At 38.1% G+C, this 19,404-nt stretch overlaps 1 protein-coding gene across 1 annotated transcript in view; it reads left to right on the top strand.

Moving 5' to 3' along the window:
• FOCAD (focadhesin) overlaps positions 1-19,404 on the top strand; it is a 288,209-nt gene that overhangs the window by 29,053 nt on the left and 239,752 nt on the right. Inside the window, exons 2-4 of the mRNA XM_079789743.1 lie at positions 6,587-6,675; positions 9,152-9,226; positions 11,449-11,603. Of these exons, the coding sequence (XP_079645869.1) occupies positions 6,619-6,675; positions 9,152-9,226; positions 11,449-11,603 (287 nt within the window). The 5' untranslated portion in view covers positions 6,587-6,618. The remainder of the gene's footprint in view (positions 1-6,586; positions 6,676-9,151; positions 9,227-11,448; positions 11,604-19,404) is intronic.

Genomic DNA, 19,404 nt, shown 5'->3' on the forward strand with positions numbered 1-19,404 from the left:
TTGTATCCTAGAAAAACTATTGAAAAAGTTGAAAACCTAAAGTGCTTTATCTCTCTGCTACTCCTTTATTACTTCTAGGATGCAATTGATAGTTTTATTTTCTTGAAGGGCTGTAAAGCCTTGACAGGTAGGATAATTGCTGAAGTTAAACAAATGTTTTGATTCATTTGGAACTTAAGACCTCATTAAAAATTCTCATTCTGATTTAGATTTAGATAGACAAAAAAAAAAAAAAAAGGCAGACTGACAGGTTACAGATAAATCTTTTAAAATCAAACACTCTGTTTTTGTATCATGGTTTATGGAGCATGTCGTGACGAGTTTCCTTTTAGTAAAGAATGCTATGGAAAGAAGAAATTATGTGTGGTTTAATGTATATAGTGCCCAAAGGAAGCTGAGATTAAAATGAAGTAGGACACATACTACACTGCCAATGCTAAAGCAAGCATATGTATTTTTTTAATTCCCTGAGAGAATATGATGTATGTTTTGATACTTTAAAAGGCCAAGTGGTTGTGATTAACCTTGAAATATAAGTCTCTAGCAGATGAAAGACACATACAATATATAGCCCAAGGGTAGCAAATCAAGGATGATATCAAATCATATTCTTGCTTGGGGCGTAGTTTTGAGAATGCTTACTGACCATTTGTTAGGAAAGATAAATTTACTACAGATTTAAAAATGTATTCATTCTCTAAAAGTGTCACATCGAAATAAGGACTATCTTTTGTAAGCTGAGGTATTTGCCATCTATACTTAGGTAATTTTAAAAAATACATTTTTATTTCAGAGAGAGGAAGAGAGAGAGAGAAACATCAATGATGAGAGAGAATCATTGATTGGCTGCCTCCTGCTCACCCCCTACTGGGGATTGAGCCTGCCACCCGGGCATGTGCCCTGAACTGGGAATGGAACCATGATCTCCTGGTTCATGGGTCAATGTCAACCACTGAGGAGCACCAGCCAGGTACATAGGAAATATGTACAGTAGAGCCTAATTTTGATAAAAACATTATTCCATCGGCCCACCTTTAGGAGACAGTCATTTTTCTGGAGAGTTTGGCCTCTTCACAGCCACAGTCTATTAGCCTAACCCCAAAGCATTTTGGAATTCCCCGTTCTAGATCTGGGTCAGAGGGTATAACTCCACATTTCTTTTCTTTAGCTCTATCATTGTTGACATTTGGGTAAGTCGATTCTGTGATACCCCGATAACCATCTGCTTCTCTGGATAATGTACAGCCTACTTTCTATTGAATTGGCTTAGATAATCAGAAAGCTGCACTAGGATCCTATGAGCTAGGCTCTTGCTGAATTACATGTTATATAATACACATGGCTTTATCTAGGGATTTTTTAAAAAAGAAGTAACATGAAATTCCCTATTATGTAATTAAGAATATTGCTTATTATATGTCATCCTGTATTCCATATATTAAAGTCTAATATGAGGAATTTCCTCCAGGGTTTAGGGACATGAAAAAGTTTGTTTTCTTTGATAAAGGGTACTTGCCCAACTTTTAGATAATAAAAGATGTATAATTTATCTTATTTATATATTTACCTGAGGCGGGAGGCACAGGGGCAAATTTGAATGTTAATTGTCGCAATTGAATTAACAAATGTTATAAATTAAATTAAATAGTCATTATGTAAACTAGGAGTTAGTCAACTATGACCCCCTGTGCCTTCTATTCTTGTAAATAAAGTTTTATTGGAACACAGCCACGGTCTATGGCTGCTTTCCTGCTACAGTGGCAGACTTCAGCAGTTGCTATTTGGCCCTTTACAGAAAAATACTAACAATCCTAATGTAAGTAGTCACATGATGGCATGGGTCAGACCAAATGCAATAGCACTGAAGGAATATAAACCAAGGTGATTACTGTAAGATGTGGCTACTTGGGAATGTCTTAACAGAGAAGCTGTGCTACAAAAGGCATCTCATCTTTAAATGGGAACATAGAAAGGCATTTTACTTTATTACTTTTTAATCCTCACCCTAGGATATTTTTTCCATTTATTTTCAGAGAAAGTGAAAGGGAGGCAGGAGAGGCAGGAGGGGGAGAGAGGGAGAGAAACATCAATGTGAGAGACATATTAACTGGTTGCCTCCCGCATGCCCCTTGAACCTGCAACAGAGGTACATGCCCTAGACCAGGAATTGAACACTTGACCTTTCAGTCTGCGGGCCGATACTCTAACCACTGAGAAAAAATGGCCAGGGGTAGGAGGGCATTTTATGTGGGAGAGAGCACATTTTGAGCATGTGGGATTATTTTGAAAATGGTTTTTGCCCAATTGGAATTGGACAGTAGTGACAATACAGTTGAATGGGTGAGGTGATTGTCGCAGCGCTTAAAAACTAGGAATCAAAATTTGCATTTAATCTGGCAGGCTTTTGAAAAGTGTCTTAAATCTTCAAGGGAATTGGTGTGATGGAAATAGCATTCTGGGACAATGATCTGACAGCGGTGTATGGGATGTACTCAAGCAAGACTAAGCAGTTGCTGAAGTTAGCCTAGCGTGAGGAACTCAGATGATGGGTATGGAAATGGAGAGGGAGAGCAGCCTCCGAGAAGCTGGAAAGAATGAAGTCGACTTTGGGACTGACTCGATTTAGAGAACGTTGGGAGGGAACTTGTGAGAGGAGAATTGGGAAAAGCTGAAATGTGAACAGCGTTTTTGAGAGAAAATATGTGTTTTGGTTTTGACATCTCCAATTTCTGGTGTTTCAGAGCCTTATAAAAGAGAGTAGGGGAGTGTTTGGAGATACGGACTAGATGAAGGCTCTGGGAGCGTTTACGTAAAGGAAGAGAGCACAGGGCCAGAGCCTGGGGGTGCCTTCAGGGATCAGAGGACAGAGGACTAGGAGGAATTGGTAGAGCAGTGTTTCCCAGTTTGTCCCAGGAAAGGCTGGCTATATAGACTGTTAACAGGAAATTCTAGGAAAAAAGGTGCCATGATCAGATAAGTTTGGGAAACTCGGGGTTAAACAAAGTTAATTGAACTCCTGGCTTTAGAACCTCTCAGATTATTTAATGACATGCACTATTATTTAGATCTGTCTCTCAAATTATAGATTCATATATACAACTTTCTACCTGGCATCTCCACTTGGATTTCTGTTAGGTCTCTAAAACTTCCCTGTTTCAAATGGAATCTTGGTCTTCCCCCACAAAACTTGTTTCCCATCTCAGTTGACGGCAACAGCATATGTTTCTTTTGTAAAAAGTGCTGTGGTAAGTAATGTATAAATTGTTTTGTTTCATGTGTAAAATGCCCAAAAGAAATGAGATTAAAAATAAAGTTGCTCAGATCCAAAACCTTGGAGTCATCTTTGACCCCTTTTCCCTCTTCTACTGTCATCTAATTCTTTAGCAACCACGTTGGCTCTGTCTTCAAAGATATCCCGAATCGGAAAAGATATCAATTAAAATCTCACCCCCTTTTGTGTGTAGTAGTTTCCTGTTTCACTCAGGATACATGCAGCAGTCCGTCCAGGAGCCCTCAGGGCCCGGAAGGACTGGCTTCTCATTGGCTCTTTGGTTACCATTTTCTTCCTCCTCCATTCTGTGCCGGATCCATCTCTGCTCTTTCTGGAACAGGTCTTAAACATTTAATTAGCTTGGGGCTTTTGTACTCACTGTTTTCTGTTCCTGGGACACTTTCCACAAATATGTGTATGCCTAACAACTCCCAAATGCTACCCTCTCTAGGAAAGACTGCCATATTTAAAATAGCATGTCCTCCCCTCATCTCTCATTCCCTTTACTCTATCTACTGTACTACTTTTTTTTTCCCCATAGCACTTATCACCTTTTACCATGTTATATTTCATTTATCTTTTTTTTTTTATCTTCTACTGTCTACCTCTTCCTGCTAGACTGTGAGCTCCAGAGTGTTGGGATTTTTGTCTATGTTTACTGAGGTAACTTAAACATCTAGAACAGTTTCTTTTTTTCTTTTTTTTTAAATTCAATAAATTTTTATTGTTCAGATTGCAATTGTTTCTCCTTCCCCCCCCCCCCATATCTCCCCACCACCCGGTTCCCACCCTCCCTCCCTTATCTCCCCCCACTGTCCTTATCCATATGATTTTTGTCCAGTCTCTTCCCATACCCCCCACACAGACACCCCTTTCCCCCTGAGAATTATCAGTCCACTCCCATTCTATGCCTCTGATTCTATTATGTTCACCAGTTTATTCTGTTCCTCAGATTTTTAATTCACTTGACTTTTAGATTCACTTGTTGATAGATATGTATTTGTTCATAATTTTTATCTTTACTTTTTTCCCCTTTTTAAAGAATACCTTTCAGCATTTCATATAATACTGGTTTGGCGGTGATGAACTCCTTTAGCTTTTTCTTATCTGTGAAGCTCTTTATCTGCCCTTCAATTCTGAATGATAACTTTGCTGGGTAGAGTAGTCTTGGTTGTAGGTTCTTGCTATTCATCACTTTGAATATTTCTTGCCACTCCCATCTGGCCTGCATAGTTTCTGTTGAGAAATCAGCTGATAATCGTATGGGTGCTCCCTTGTAGGTAACTGTTTTTCTCTTGCTGCTTGTAAGATTCTCTCTTTGTCTTTTGCCCTTGGCATTTTAATTATGATGTGTCTTGGTGTGGTCCTCTTTGGATTCCTTTTGTTTGGGGTTCTGTGTGCTTCCTGAACTTGTAAGTCTATTTCTTTCACCAGGTGGGGGAAGTTTTCGGTCATTATTTCTTCAAATAGGTTTTCAGCATCTTGCTCTCTCTCTTCTTCTGGTACCCCCATAATTCTGATGTTGGTACGCTTGAAGTTGTCCCAGAGGCTTCTTACACTATCTTCAACTTTCTGAATTCTCTTCTCTTCTTGCTTCTTTGGAGGAGTGTCCTTTGCCTCTTTGTATTCCAAATCTTTGAGTTGATTCTTGCGTTCCTCTAGTCTGCTGTTGGGTCTCTGTATAATATTTTTTATTTCAGTCAGTGTATGTTTAATTTCTAGTTGGTCCTTTTTCATATCCTCGGTGGTCTCATTAAATTTATCGGCCTTTTCCATGAAATTCTTGAAAAACCTTATAACTGTGGTTTTGAACTCTATGTCCATTCGTTTGTTCTCCTCCATTTCTTTCATTTGGGATCTGTTTCCTTGCCTCCTCATTTTCACTGCTTCCCTGAGTTGGTTGGGTAGCTTTGTGTACTAGGTGTCTTATTGGTTCAACGGGTCAGCTTCCCAGTTACCTGAGGTGGACACTCTTGGTGTACCCAGAACAGTTTCTGATACACAGTAAGCACCTAATAAGTGTTTGTTAAGTGAATGATTGAATCTTCAAGATGGCAATATATGTCCCTACACAATCCTTTTTTCTCCCTGTGGAGATCTCTTTATTGTGGGTTTCCCAAGGACATACTTTGAAAAATTCTGCTGTGATGTCTTATGGAATTCAAAAGAGAAGCAAATTTCAAGAAAGGTCAGATTAGTGCACCTGGAAAGTTGAGATTTTGACCTGCCTAAGCTAAAGAGTAGATTTAGATATGGAGCATCATTTGCAGTTGTAGAACCACTTTCAGTGCTGTGAACTATCAAATTCAAGGAGTAAAGTTGGACCTAGATGTTGAAGAAGGAAGCGAGGATAAACTATTCATTCAGGGAGGTTAGCTCTGAAACAAAGGGAGGAAAGTAGTTAGAGCCGGAAGTTCAACACAAGGTGCCTTCAATGTTGAGATCAGGAGAGCTTGGTTTTGCAGCCTGTTATTTTTATAAGCAACCGAGAGTACTGAAGAGACATACATTTTTTTAAAAGCTATATGTAATAAATGAGTGACCTAAAGCATCCATTGTTTAAAATAGTGTAATTTGGTGGGTTCAGTGCTGCATGGGAATTGGATAAATTTGGATTCTTAGGAAATCCTCTTATTAGTTCTGTGTCTTTGATTTATCACCTGCCCTCCTTCATCCTTTTGCATATACATATTTTTTGAGATCCCAGTAGGAATGAGAGGTGCAATGTAAATATTAAAAGTTGGTGCTTAATTGCTTGCTGGTTCCTCTTTTAGAAGACAAGCAATCTGTTTTGATGTGAGCTTCTAAGTCATTTCTATACTCCCTGAAAACAGCTCACCTAGGCTTTATACTGTTGGATTAGTGTTTAAATGAAAGTTTTGTCCCAAAGCAAAGCATAGTTTAAACAGTTTTTGAAAGTTTTACTATTTCTCCCTTAGAAGTTTTGATCAATAAAAAAAAATTAATTTCTATTTAAAACATGTCATTGAATTTTTTAAATCGTGTTATTAGGCTAGAACTTTTGGATTTTAGGGACAGTGGCAAGGGTGGGGCGGAGGTTCTATGTGAATTTATCTGTTTCTGAATTAGTTCTAATGGAAAAAAGCAAGAGCTTTTGGACATTTTAGTTTATCAGCCATGGCATTTGAGGACTGAAGAGGTTAACAATGAAGTGTATGGCAAGGATTACTCAGCAGAGCCCTGTACTTTATTTCAGTTGTTGACTTTGGAATGAATTACTTTAATGTTATTTGAGGAGTAATTGGTTTGAACTCCTTTTCCAGATTAACAAATATTTTTTTGTGTTGGTTACAGAATCTGCATAGATATATGTAAGAGAAGCAGAAATGTCAGATGATATCAGAAAAAGGTTTGAATTTCCAAATTCTCTTATCCAAACACAGGTAATTTTATTATTTATTTATTTATTTATTTATTTATTTATTTATTTATGCTTCGTGGTAACAAGTGAACTTTTTTTGTAGATTGTTAATTTAACTTTATATTTTTAACATTTAATATTTTTCTATAATGAGATATTTTATTAAACAACTTTTATATGAGTTAATTTGAAAATTTATATTTAACAAGAAAATAAATATTTGAAGTTGACCAATTACAGCTTCTATTTATGTCATACTTTTCTTAGAAATAATAAAACCTTGATTAACCCCTTGAATATGTACTTTTTTGCTCTATAATTAATTATTGGAAACAGAAATAAATGCTTATACCTCTACAGATATATGCATTTACAGAGTATGAGAGACTAATATCTTAAAATGTATATTCTACCTCTATACAAATGTAAGAATAATAGATTTTTATAATAATGATATTTAGTAAGTAAACTATCCTGGATTAAAAAACTTCAATCTATGTACTCTAACTCAGGCAGGAGATTATAATTTATTTTAAAGAGCTTTTTAATTATTAGGGTTAAACCAGAGATGGTTTTCTGGTTAGCTTTCAGCTAGCTAGAAGCATGGTGGTTAATCAAGGTATCATAATAGCTTACTGTCTTCTCTTGTGAGAGTAAAGATAACAGAACAGCAGAAGCCTGCCTGAAGACTTAACCACGCACAGCATCTTGGCCACTTTCAACAGTTAACTGTGGAGATGCCTGCTGTGGGAGTTAACTTAGCTGGGTAGTGGGGAACACTTCCATGAGGAGAAGAACACTCCTTATGCAAGATTCCCTTCTGCCTGACTGGGTTGGAGTCTTATCCTGCACCGCACAGGTCCTTACCGTGAAGAAGAAATGAAGACTTGAAGAATACTGGCCTCCATTTTATTTTATTTTTTTTCTGGCCTGGAGTCCCCTCATTAGCACGGATAATCAAGAAATGCCTATGTGTGTTACTGTTAAATCGAGTGAAAAGTGTATATGTATTGTAGGATGTCTTTTTAAACTATTCTGTCATGCAAAATTAAAGTAACAATGTAGGCTGATATATTCTTGGATTTTGTATTTTAAAATTAATTTAGGCTGTACTCTCCGATTTTAACACCATGAAACTGGGTTGCATCTAGTGATTGATGGCAGTAGTCATCATAACGTTGGTTTTGCCTGTGCAATTGTGAACTTGGCCATGATTTTCTAAATGAGTTTGAAAGAGCTTTCTTAATATAAAATAAAAATTCTAAACCATATGAAGCATTGTATAATGTAGATTAATTGGCAGCCTTTTTTTTTTCTTTCTTTCTTACTGTTACATAAAATATTGATCTATCTTGTAGTTGATGGCCAGTTACATTCAGTGAAATATGGTATATTTTGTAAACAGAAACCAAAACTATTTACTGGTTTTCAATTCTTGTTACTATCCCTTTAAATAGGATGTAAGAGACAGTTAATTGATCTAAATGTAATATTCCTTTAAACGAATGACTTGTATTGCAAAACTGAGACCATTACACTTTGAGGTCCTTAATCATTTTTAACATGTGAAATACAAAGAGAGATGAAGGATTGGGTGCTGTGTTTTTATTTGAACTTCTCTGGAAACGTTGCAAGACTGACAGGTATTCACAGCTGCATCATACGTTGGTCCCTAGCACAGGATCAATAGTTGTTGCAGTTGCCAGGTATTTCCAACCCACACACAGAATGGCTGTCATTGTTGTTGGCCTAGGTTCCAAGACAGCAGGGCTGGGTAGTGCTGAAGAGCGAGGAGAATGAGGTTGAGGTGGTAGGAGGTAATGAGATTTATATATTTATGTAATCAACACTCCTGTAAGAGTCTCATCTTCAATTTTGGGCTTTGGGACCAAAGCAGGATTTAGAAAAAATTTAGAGATTTATTAGACTGAAAGCTGTTACAGCGTTAAAACCTATGAGAAAATAATAAAGAAATTAAGTCATAGAGCCTAGAGGAGGGAGAATGCTCGTGGTCACAAGAGACCTATGGATTCAGGTCGAAGACGGGAATGCATTTTCTCCATCTTCCTTGATGAAGCATGATTGATTTCATTTAGATGCAAAGATGATTTTAAAAGCTGTCGAGTTTCTTATTTGTCTATGGTTTCATGGATTAAACAATCTCTAAGTTTCTTCTCATATTAAGTGACAGCAATTTGAACTGAAAATCTACCAATTTTCTTAACATCAATGAACTATAGTTTGCCTACTGGGATAAGAATTGGGATAAAAATGCTTACCTTGAGGGTTGTTATGAAGATAAGAAATTATGTATGTGGACTGACGAGTTCAGTGCCTTCTATAGAGCGTGTCCTCAGTGAATTGAAATTTTATTACCAATTGACTGTCTGATATGACTCAAAGTCATAATAACTACGTACTATTGATAGTCGTTACCTTCAAATGCACTATTTGGAGAAAACTTCTGAGGAAATGTATTATTATTTTTTTCTTTTTAGGCTGTGGGTCATCTTCTTGCTGCAGTCCTAAAGGAAAATGGTTTCTCAGAAAAGATCCATCAATCCACAAACCAGGTCTGTGTTTAACTCTGTGCTGTAGTTCTGTTCCGATATTGCTACCAGCTGGACCACAGAATCACTTCGCTTGTTTCCCTCATGGCTCAGGTCACTGTAGAGACGATTTAGAACTGTGAGAAACTTATTGCCTTTTTTGGTTTGTTTGCCATGTTTTTCTTCCAAATAATTAAAACATTTAAAATTTGTGACAATAGACTCCAGGAATAAGATATGGAGGAGATGAGGGGAGTATTTTTATGATTATTAATAAAAAATAACATGAGAGGAATGAGGGTAGGCATGCTTTAGATGAGGTTGACAGGGTTACCTCTGAGGGAATATTTTTGTTTAATAGAGAAACTGAACATAGTGGCTCTATTTGGGTGTGGGAGATTTTTCATGCTATAGATGGCCCCATGTATGAAAAGGTCATGCATGGACAGTTGGAATTGGGGAAAAAATTCTTACCATGCATAGGGCAGGCGAATGCTAAATGTGGAAGCAATGCCAGCCTACTGAGATATATATCACTTGGGTTTTAGTTGACCAGTGATGTGTATTTTGACATGCTGGCTGGAAATTCTACTTAAGTGGGTGCTCTAAGGTAAACTCTAGAGAATATAGATGATGGAAATGAGATGTTTTTTCACAGCAGAAACAAATTGATCTCCTTCCTCTCACATTCCTTTTGATTAGCTGCTCCAAATCACATTTCTTTACTGCTTCTGCCAACAGGTTGAAGGAAGTGTAGGGGTATATACTTAACTAATTGGCATTTATCTAGTGTTTGTATGTAGTCATTTAAATTAGGTTTTCTGAGAACCCTGATCTTAATCCTACCTATAATCACATTATGTACTCTGACAAGATCTAGTGGTTTTACTTAAACTGCCGGATTTATTGAATGTCAATCCCTGTAACCAAATATTTCCTCTTCCATTAATAAATGAATGCTTACATCCATGATATCACAGTGTTATCTGAAGGGACAGTTATTTATTTATTTATATTGTTTTTCTGGCTTAGTAATTTAGTCCCCTTTCATATTATCCATGTAGGTGGTTTAAATTTCCTTCTAAATAAAATAAATGGAATATAAATATTACTTACCTGTAGTAACCATTAACCATATTGTTCGTTATACTGGGGTCCTATAATTGCAAGGATCTCAGAGCTAGCTCCAGTAGGAAAGTGGGCACAATAAAATGTTGATTTTCATTCTTTTAGTTATTCTATGGGAGCCAGGTATTTCTCCAAATTATGTATTTCCCAATAAATTATTGGGGGAAGGACGGAAAGGAAAAATAGTTTCATTATATGTTCTTTAAGAAAAGGCCCAAACCAAAAAAATTCCCAAACCATGTATTAATATAAATAGACTTAACCCACAATATATTTAAATATAGGTTTATCATTAATAGTGAACCTTTTTTTTTTTTTTTCGGTGAGGGAATCATGGGTTCCTAAGAAAGTTATGAAAGTTAGAACCTCTGCTTTAATAGGATTTTTCAAAATGAAGAACTTATATACCCTCCCAGTGCTTTTCTGTGAAAGACGACAGATTCGGTGTGAGGGGTAGGGAAAAGCCACAGTCTCCCTCTTGGCCAAAACAGATTTACTAGGCTTTTGTTGGTAGCCATGGGACCAGCAGCTTGCTGGTAGCCTGTTCTACTTCTCTCTCTTCCCTCTGTGCCCATTGGGGCAGGGACATTGTGTGTGTGGGAGTGGGGGTGGGGGATGATAGAGGTGATGGGGTGCATGTAGGTGATAGAGGTTGGTGGTAGGAGACTAGGAACATTTTCTGAAAATTGTATTCCCATTGAGGGCTTGAAGCATAGGTATGATTTGGGTTCAGCTTAGACGAACCAACCTGCTGATATAGTGAGTGTCTGGTGACAGGGCTTGGTTTAGCACTGTGCCAGAGCCAAGCCTTAGTTTTGATCCCTTGTTAGGTTAGTTCTGTTGCGTTGCTTGAACTCAGGTTATAGCTGTTGGCAGCCAGGCTTATTTTGCAGCAAATACACCAGATGAGAGAGAGAGAGAGAGTTGCTATATCAGAACACATCTATTACCTCTCTTGGGAAACTGACTTTGGTTTATTCTACACGTGCTGTGACAGCAGCACCTTGATACAGGAGAGCTAGCCTACTGTGAACCAATAACACTGTGACGCATGGCTGGGGGTGAGTATGCATTTGCTGCTCATCGGCAGTGTCCTTTAACCACTGGTTTGCTTTCAGACCCCTGCTTTGAACTTGCTCTGGGAGAAGTGCTGCAGTGATAACGTGGTGGTTCGGACAGCCTGCTGCGAGGGTCTGGTGGCTCTTGTGGCGCAGGATCAAGCGGAGTTCAGCTATGTTCTCAACGGGATCCTCAACCTGATTCCCTCCACCAGGTACTCTGCCTGTCGGATCAGTTAACCATTTAAAGCCTTAGAAAAAACATTCACTAATTTCCATTAAGGGCCACATTTAACCTACTTACCGGTTGTTTTTCTTTCTCTTAAAACGTCATGAAATTGATAATTCAGATGTGATGTGAACATGCTAGTTTAAACTCTATAGTTTTAGAATTTGTGAGCATTTGCTGTTCTTAAGTTTGGGGCTCTGCTTAAATTTGTCATTGTTCTTTTTTTTTTTATGAAGAAAATAGCTAAGTGGAGAAGAATTTACAATTGCAGTGCACATTCCTGACTTACTTTAAGAAAGAAGGCTGCCTATAAGCAGTACTTCCGCAGAACGGTCTTATACACTGTTGAAAATACTTTGGCATTAGTACGTGTATTAGAAAACAATAACACTAACCTCTTTAAAAGTATTTTGTGATTTCAACATGTCTTCCCCTGATTATTATCCAAGTAAATGATGTATAGGTGTGTTGTTTGTTTGTTTGTTTGTTTAATTTGTTTGGTATGACTTTATTTGATACATTCACAGACTGAGCATAGTGGAATCACAAGGGATAAAAGGGGATACGCCATTCTGCGGTGGTTAAACTGGACCATATTGGAACCATCCTGTGGAATTAAGACTGTCTTGCAAAATACTCCCTGAAAAAGAGCTGCCACTCTTTGCTTCAAGAAATGGTCTTAATCTGCCTTCTTTACGTCATTTGGGCTTCTGCCTCCTCCCAACTCCTACCAGTGTTCTTCACTCACCTTTATTGTAGTATCATCAGAATTGAACACTTCATCTTTTTTCTGCTTTCAGTGGAGGGGAAAAGAGTCACAGTCTCATTGTTGGGCGGAACAGTTTTTCTCTCAATCTGTGGAAGATGCTTTCCTGGGCTTGAAGCTAATTGGTTAAATAATATCTGGCCCTTTAAATTCCTTTCTTCACAAATCTTATTTGTTTCCTTAAATCATCTCTTTACATCTTTTTGGAACCTCAATTGTTCTTTAAGTTGTGCTGTGTATAGTTGTAAGTCCAGACCCTGGAGTGTGGGACATGCCCTTCCCAAACTACCTGCAGCCTTCGGTTCAACCTGCATTTCCTGCCCTGAACTCTCTCCTCTGGCTGTACACACCTGTTCCCCATTCCCGAACTTTCACATGTGCTCAGACTTCTCCTTCTCTTTCTGACTTCATCTTCATCCTTCAAAGCTCAGCTCAGATGTCACCTCTCCTGCCTAGATACTTCCCTCTTCTCAGCTGGGCTCCTTGCTCTTTCACAGTTTTCTTTTCAACCTGTATTTTCATCTCTAGTGCACTCTGACAGATGTCCAACTATCTATAATAATAGAAGGATAATATGCTAATTAGACCGGACAACATTCTGGACAACCTTCCAGACAAAGCCGGGGCCGCGAGGGAAGCCCGGGTCCCGGTGCCTGCTGGCTGCCGGAGGGAAGCCGGTGCCAGCAGCCGGGGGAAGGAAGGCCTGCGCTTGTACGAATTTCCTGCATCAGGCGTCTAGTTTCTGAACAAGTAAGGATTTGATCATGGCTGAAAACTTATTTATTTTCTGTCTTTTTCTCACATTGCATGCACGCACGCGCACACACACACATACACACACGCTTTTAGAAGGATCCTATTTTCTACCCATTTAAAAAAAGTAGTTTTGAGAAGGCTTTTAAAGAGTTAAGTTTTAATGTGTTGCTCTTTTTGTAACTTATTGATTGACCTTAAGCAGGCCACCTTGATTTTGCCTTACCCCTTTTTTTTCAAATGCAGGAACAGTAATGGTATTTGTTCCCCCCTACATGGTTTTCAAATGCCTTAAAATTCACAAATATGAAATCCATTTGTATTGTGCTATACTACTTATATTTAAAAGCCAGAGTATCAGCAGCTAAGGGGGTGGAGTTATGTCTCTATGTATGTGAGGGATATTAGAGCAGGTTAAATTATACCTTTAGTTCTAGAAGATCATGTTAGAAAATGATGCTGGTGTGATATATTCCTCACACATCAGTGAAGTCCATCATCACTATTGTAAACTGAAAAGCATACACCTTGCTAATAATGAATCAGCATCCCATCTGTATATATTATAATTTGTCAATAACCTTATATTTTTTAAAATTTAAAAATGTAATTTTTGAATAGATAATACATGGTAAAAAATTCAAAAGGGTATATGAAGCAATGTCTTGGTCTTATTATCCTTTTAAAGGTGTTACATATTCATGTAACTGAAATTTATGTGTATATATATATATTTTTAAAAAAAACCCACAAAATTAGTAGTCCACTATACATATTATTCTTTATTTTGCATTTTTCATTGAAAAATATATTTTGGAGATAATTTCTTAACATACATAAAGTACTTTCAAATTTTTCCAGCTACATTATATTTCATTGTGTGAATGTGCCATAATTTACCAATCTCCTATTGTTTTTAATTATTTGCATTATAGGCAGTGCTTCAGTGAGTAATATAATCTTACATGTATAGGTGACCATTAGTTTTCAGAGGTCACTGGATATAGAAGAAAGCCTTGAATTTTATAATATGCAAATATACAAATTTTAACAACTAAAGTATCCTGGAAAAAAATTCTTATACAAAAGGTCTTTTATCTGAGAATATTCATGTTGTCTAAATTGTTATAGCCACAGGGAAATGGTGATAGAATAGACTCTGCAGCTAACCAATTTAATTTTTTTAAAATATATTTATATTGATTTTAGAGAGGAAGGGAGAGGGAGAGAGAGAAACTTCAATGATGAGAATCATTGATCAGCTGCCTACTGCACACCCCCTACCAGGGATTGAGCCCGCAACCCGGGCATGTGCCCTTGACCGGAATCAAACCTGGAACCCTTCAGTCTGCAGGCTGATGCTCTATCAACTGAGCCAAACCATCTAGGGCACCAATTTAATTTTTTAATTAATTTGATCATACAATGTGTTATATAAGTGCTAATTTTTCTTTATTGTTATCAGTAGAAATAATCATTATATGTGAAGAATTTTTTTTATTTCAAGTAGCAGAGCTCTGTGGTTTGTAGCAATTACAACGACTATACATTATTGTCTTTAAAAACAAACAAACAAATGAGAATTACATTTAAGAAATTATACTAAATCTAATTAAAATCAGGAGATCCAAATAGCCTCCTCCTCCAAATGCTGCTTAGGGGATCTTAAGACAGAAAACCATCTTTATCTTTGGGATTTAAAAACTGGAATGACTTTGTCACTTGCCTGTGCTTCTTGGCTGAGACATTTTAGATCTTCAGTTTCCAGTATTCAAATGTCTACTTGTCTCTGGAAGTCTCTTCCTAACATAGAGGTTTATTAGCATCTAGAGGCACCTTGGCAACAGAACCGCTCAGTTTTGATGTAGAAAATAATTGTAAAAATTTCTTTCCTACAAGCCTACCATCTTTCAGGGAGAGAGAGAGAGAGAGAGAGAGAGAGAGAGAGAGAGCGCACTCGTGCTGGTGTCAGGGACTGATGGTGGGAAGCAGCCTTCTGTGGAATAGATATTTAGGGAATGTAGAAGTTTCTGGAACTTTCTCAGTATGGTAGTAAATGTTGAAAGCTCCAAGGAATGATGGAAGGCAAAGTTGGCGAGGTCAGCTCTCCTAACTTTGTAACCCGCCCCTTAGCCCTTTGCAGGTCTAGTCTATAAATTTCTCTTGGAACATGTATTGGACCTCCACCACCGTCTCAAAACTAACCCACATTGTATAGTCTAACTTTGAAAAAAACTTGACAAGTTGCAAGGCTCTGATTGTCTGAACTTCAGGGAGGGGCTGGGAGAGTGTCTGGCTCTGTTTGAGAGACTGTTCCCTTCAAAGGAGTAGTTTGATGTCCTAGAGTATTCTTGGTTCAAAGCTGAGGCAACATGAAACAATTGTAAACCAGTTGTTATAGCTTCTGTAAACAAAGAAATGGATTTAAGAGATCCAAAATGTTCTTTTAATCAGTAAGGAAATTTGAAAAAAAAAAAAAAAAAAGAAATCCCCAGGGAGGGTGAAGGAAAGAAGGGGACCACAAAGGCAACGCAGAAAGGAAATCATTATCACCAGTTAAATGTGAATTTTCAAATTAAACAAAACTGAAATTAAAGTGAGTGATACAGAGTAGCATGTACTTTTCTTGTCTTTTAAGGAATTGCTTGTTTTAAGTTGAGATCGTTTTGGGGTTTGCTTGTTTGTTTTGACATTGACTTTATCCTAACATAATGATTCCCAAAGCCAGGGGTGTCCCCATTTTTCTTACATTTCCTGCCCCCTTAACTGTGCTAGCTTCTAAGAAAGCTGATGCTGCCATTGTTATAGTTGCTTAGTAACGGGACTGTGAATAAAAACCGTACCGTCCTGGGGAACCAGGTATTCAGTTTTCGATATTGAGATGTCATGACAGCCTGTAATTTCAGTTTAACTGCTTCCCCAACCTCTCCCCCCACCTTCTTTTAAAAATGTGTTTGGTAGAACAGTTATGCTCTAGGTAAACTAGGCTAGCACTTGATTTGTGTGCCTTTTGTACTTTCAAACAGAGAAAAGAACTGCAATTTACGTATTTGGGAAAATAAAGTGTATTAAGGTGTGAGAGATACAAGCCTATTTTCTGAGGTTCCTGAAGTCTACTTTTAAATGAAATTTTGCACAGGGTATTAAAAATGCCCTTAGTGTGTCCTGACTAAAGCTATTGGACTCAGTGAGTTCTTGATCATGGATTGATGAAGGTCCAATTTGGTTTAAAAAAAAATGATTCTGAAAACTATTTGGAATTAAGATTTAGGGTAATTTATGAGAAAATTCTCTCTCGGAGTGTTTTCTTGTATTGATGACCCTGTTCCTTGGGACACCTAATTGCTTTGTTATTTTGTAGGAAATGGCTAGCAACTAAGGAGATACTGTATTTATATCTTGTATTCTTTTAAAAATATTTTTATTGATTTTTAGAGATAGAGGAAGGGAGAGGGAGAGAGAATGAGAAATATCCACCGGCTGCCTCCTGCACACCTCCTACCGGGGTTTGAGCCTGTAACCTGGGCATGTGCCCTGACCAGGAATCAAACTGGTAACCTTTTGGTGCATGGGGCAACACCCAGCCAACTGAGCCACACCATCCAGGGCTATATCTTGTATCCTGAGGCTTTTCTGTACGATTTAGCTTCCTTCTCTTTATTGGGCAGGAGGAGAACCAAGGAAGGATGTTATGAGGTTTCCTCCAAGGTGTCCTCTGAGGGAGAGTTAGCAATGTCTCATCTGCGGCTGGGGATGTCAGGGTGTTTGTCATGAATTGAGTTGTTTTCAGGGCTTAAGTCTACGTTGGTGTCATCGCTCATTTAACTCCTACTTGGGAGTGACAGAATTAATAGATAGTGTCTGTTTTGCTACCTTTTCTTTTAAACATTCCTTTAAGTTGTGTAGCTTGTTCCCTGATGTCCTCGTTTCCTTTTCTTCCAATGCTTTTTCTTTCTCTAAAATCCCAGCATCTCTCTTAAATGGCAGCTCATAACCAGAAAAGTAATTCCAGCCACTTTTCTTGTCTAGGACATTCTGCCCTATTTCTTTTTTTAAGTTAGTTGATCTGGTTGAAGGCTTTGTTTGTCACAAAATCTTCCAGTCACGTGTTTCTGCTAAGATGTTTTCTAGGTGATTTAAGGAAAGGAACTGCTGAACATGTGACTTTTATCATGGAAAATGCTTCAGAAGGAATCAGCCTGCTGTCTGGTACTTAGAAGACAAATGCGGGTACAGAACTTTCCCAAGCACAACAACTCAGAGCACAATCGGTTAGATTTTTTTTTAAAAAAGAAGCATTATTTTTTTTGTCATTTATTCAAGCATGGTTTCCTCAGAACTGTTTCCCTCCCCCCCCCCCCCACTTTTTTTTTGTTTTCTTTTGTTTTAAATTTCCTCTCTTTCTTCCTGGTTCTCTGTTCCCACATAATTTTTCGAATTAAGTCAGAAAATGATTTGTTCTTTAATCTAGTGTGTACCATTGTCTAATTTGCTGGTGACTTACTCTGCTGAAGGCTGACCAGTTATCCTTTCCAGTTAAAAAAGGGACTTAGCTACATTTATACCATTTGTTCCCCTGATACCCAAGGACTGCCCCCTTGGGGGATGTTTGTATCATTCTCTTCCACCCTGTTATTCTCATCCCTGGCCAAAAAATTAGTATGGTACTTCCTTGTACCTCACCTTTGGAATGTCTCGAAAGCAAAGAACCGGGAATTTTTTGTAGTCTTTTCAGTAGGAGACCGAAGTACAAGAGCAGTGCTTGTATTGTTATCATTTGAACCCCAAACAAAGGAAACCTGATATATGTTATTCCTATACACAATAACAGTTGTGCTACATTTATCATGAAAAGCAATTTTCCTGGGTGGTTTTCATTAGCATAGCTTGTATAACTGGACCAAAATTTTTCTCATTTCTGTTTTATTTATTTATTTTTTTTAGAATAGTCAATATCATTATTGACCCACACACTCCCTCTCATGGTAAGATCTAGGTCTTGGCTCATATGCGTAGTGAAAATTGGGTTCCGTTTTGCGTTGTCTCTTGCCACTGTGCTGGTAGCTCCGGCCTGACCTTTTCTCTGCTCTCCCTTAGAGGGCTCTTGAGTCAATTAGCTTTTTTTGATATCTGCCTCCTTCCCCTCCCCCCTCACCCCCCCCCCCCACCCCCCCAACCAAGGAAGGACTTGTGGCAGCTGAAGGCCTTTGGCAGCAGGTTCCTGAGTGCGTTGGGACGCTTTGGGTGACAACTTCCAGAAACCCACTTGAACTAGTTTGAGCAAAGAAGGGTGATTTTTAATTTTTTGGTAAAGAGGTATTCCACAGGATCCAAGGACAGGGATGCACAGACTTGGTGCCTTAAAACAACAGAAATGGATTATTTCACAATTCTGGAGTCCAGGAGTCCAAAACCAAGATGTTAGCAGAATTGCTTCTCTCTGGCTGCGAGAATCTGTTCCATGTCTCCCTCCTAGTTTCTGAGGCGACCACAACCCTGGGTGCTCCTTGGCTTGTGGCTGCGTAACTCCAATCTCTGCTTCTGTCTCTTCATGACCTTCTCTGTGCATCTTTGTATCTCAAATTTCTGTTCTTTCTCATTGGATTTAAGGTTCATCCAGGATGAGCTCATCTTGAGATCCTTAATTATATCGGCAAAGACCCTATTTCCAAATGAAGTCATATTCACAGGTTCCAGGAGTTAGGACTACGATGTATCCTTTGGGGGACATAATTTACCTTCTACAGGGTGTGTCTTTATTGTGTGAACATATGTGTGCTAGGACCCTTTGTATAGTAACCATATAAATAGGAAAGATGCCATTCCCAAACAGAAAGGAGACTGGGACACTATTCCGAGGAGTCTTCTGCACTGGGATTGAATTTGGGAGAAAGCCAGGAATTTGGAAATAGGTATCTCTCAGCCTCTCAGCTCAGCTCTAGCTCTGGAACATAATTGTGCTTAAGTTTGAATGACTAATATTAACTCTGCTTTGTTCTGACAGGGATAAAGGGAGGGGAGATTGAGTGGACATAGATTCATTGTCAGAGATAACATACTTGTTTCACTGTGATGGCAAAATGGCACCATCACCACCACCACCATCATCATCCTCTGGAATATTTTTTTTGAAACTGTAAATCATCTCTCCAAGCAGCAATAATGATAGAAATAACCACTACCTTAGTTGTCAGGGGAAGGGAGATAAAGGAAGGACATAGTAGCTTGGAGTCTGACACACACAAAAAATAACTAGGAAAATTTTGGA

Source organism: Cnephaeus nilssonii (assembly GCF_951640355.1).
Source record: "Cnephaeus nilssonii genome assembly, chromosome: 14".
Taxonomy (NCBI): domain Eukaryota; kingdom Metazoa; phylum Chordata; class Mammalia; order Chiroptera; family Vespertilionidae; genus Cnephaeus; species Cnephaeus nilssonii.